The following is a 1,401-nucleotide window of genomic DNA, read 5'->3' as shown; positions in this document are numbered from 1 at the left end:
AGGACGTGCTGAGAGAAAGAGCTAGGCACCACCAGACAAATACAGTGTGATCCCACGTATGGAAGGTCCCTAGAGGCGTCAGATTCATGGGGACAGGAAGTAGATGGGGTGCCAGGTGCTGGGGAGGGGAAGAAGGGAGTTAGTGTTTAAAGGGGCAGAGTTTCAGTCTGGGAAGATAAAAAAGTTCTGGCGATGGATGGTGGTGATGTTTGCACAACAATGCAAACGTACTTAATGCCGCTGAATTGTCCATTAGAAATGCTTAAGGTGGTAATTTTACGTTACTTATATTTTACCACCCCTTTTTAGAAAAGACATAACAGCCCGGCCAGTGCTGCTCAGTGGTTAAGCTTCAGACCCAAGCGCCAAGAGGTCGCTGGTTCGATTACCGATCAGGGCACATGCCCAGGTTGCAGGCTCGATCCCCAGGAAGGGGTATACAGGAGGCAGCCAATGGGTGGATATTTCTCTCATTGATGTTTCTATCTCTTTCTCCCTTCTCCCTCTCTCTAAAAATAAATAAAAACATATTTTTAAAAAAGAAAAGAAAAAACATGACAAAGGCCAGCCTTCCACACTGTGCCTGGCCTTCCCGGCCCTCGACGCCTGGGGTTCCTGCCATCCACCCCTTCCGCATCTGTGTCATCCCTGGGTCAATGGTTTCTCCCAGATCTGAAGTCCTAGGATCCCGGGTTCCCCACTTACCATACTTCTGAACTTCAAAGGACTTGTTGTATACGTGGCCTTGCATTTCAACAAAAATGAACCATTCTCCCAGCACCGGCTGGTCGGATAATGGGAAGGTCAAGTTGGTGATGCCTGTGTCAAGAGAGACACCCCGAATCCTGGGGCAAGTGCGTGTGCAGGGAGCTGGCTGGGCCCTGCGTCCAGCAGTGGTGAGGTCAGGTAGAGGCGCTCTGGGGACCCTGTGCCTCCCCCCTACCCCAAGCAGCCCCTGAGGAAGCCAGAGGGGGTCTGAGGCTGGGGTGGGGGTTCCCAGCAGAATATTCACCCCTGCAGGCTCAAGAAGAGTGGATGTGGGAGGAGCCAAAGGCTGCGCAGGGGCTTGGAGGCATGACACCACGCAAACGCCGTGGCCCATGCGCCTGCCGGAGGCCCCGCACTCCACGTCTGGCTCAGAGGCACATGGAGCCCAGAAGCCCCCCTGAGCAGGACTCCGGGTCTGTCACGTGTGCGCATTTCCTGGCTGAGGTGGCACAGCTTTCCTCAGCCCCCACCCCCATGCCACCTATCGCCTCCCCTTTCTCGAGCTCCTCCTCCCTTAGGGTCAGAGCTAGAAGGGAGAGACCAGTGTCACAGAGAAAGGAAAAGAATGCCAGCTTCTCAGCCAAGCAGAGCCTCCGACTCCTCCCTGGGGAAGAGACACCTGGTGCCGGGAAG

The 1,401-nt window shown here is 54.8% G+C and overlaps 1 protein-coding gene across 1 annotated transcript in view; it reads right to left on the bottom strand.

The window, feature by feature from the left end:
- The window catches only part of CPAMD8 (C3 and PZP-like, alpha-2-macroglobulin domain containing 8), a 52,890-nt gene that overhangs the window by 42,703 nt on the left and 8,786 nt on the right, over nt 1–1,401 (bottom strand). The window contains exon 7 of the mRNA XM_015567018.1: nt 706–819. Coding sequence (XP_015422504.1) covers nt 706–819 — 114 coding nt within the window. The remainder of the gene's footprint in view (nt 1–705; nt 820–1,401) is intronic.

The sequence above is a fragment of the Myotis davidii genome, unplaced genomic scaffold (assembly GCF_000327345.1).
Source record: "Myotis davidii unplaced genomic scaffold, ASM32734v1 scaffold1203, whole genome shotgun sequence".
Lineage (NCBI taxonomy): Eukaryota > Metazoa > Chordata > Mammalia > Chiroptera > Vespertilionidae > Myotis > Myotis davidii.
The sequence above is the reverse complement of the archived record's forward strand: the minus strand, read 5'-3'. Positions and strand labels throughout refer to the sequence as shown.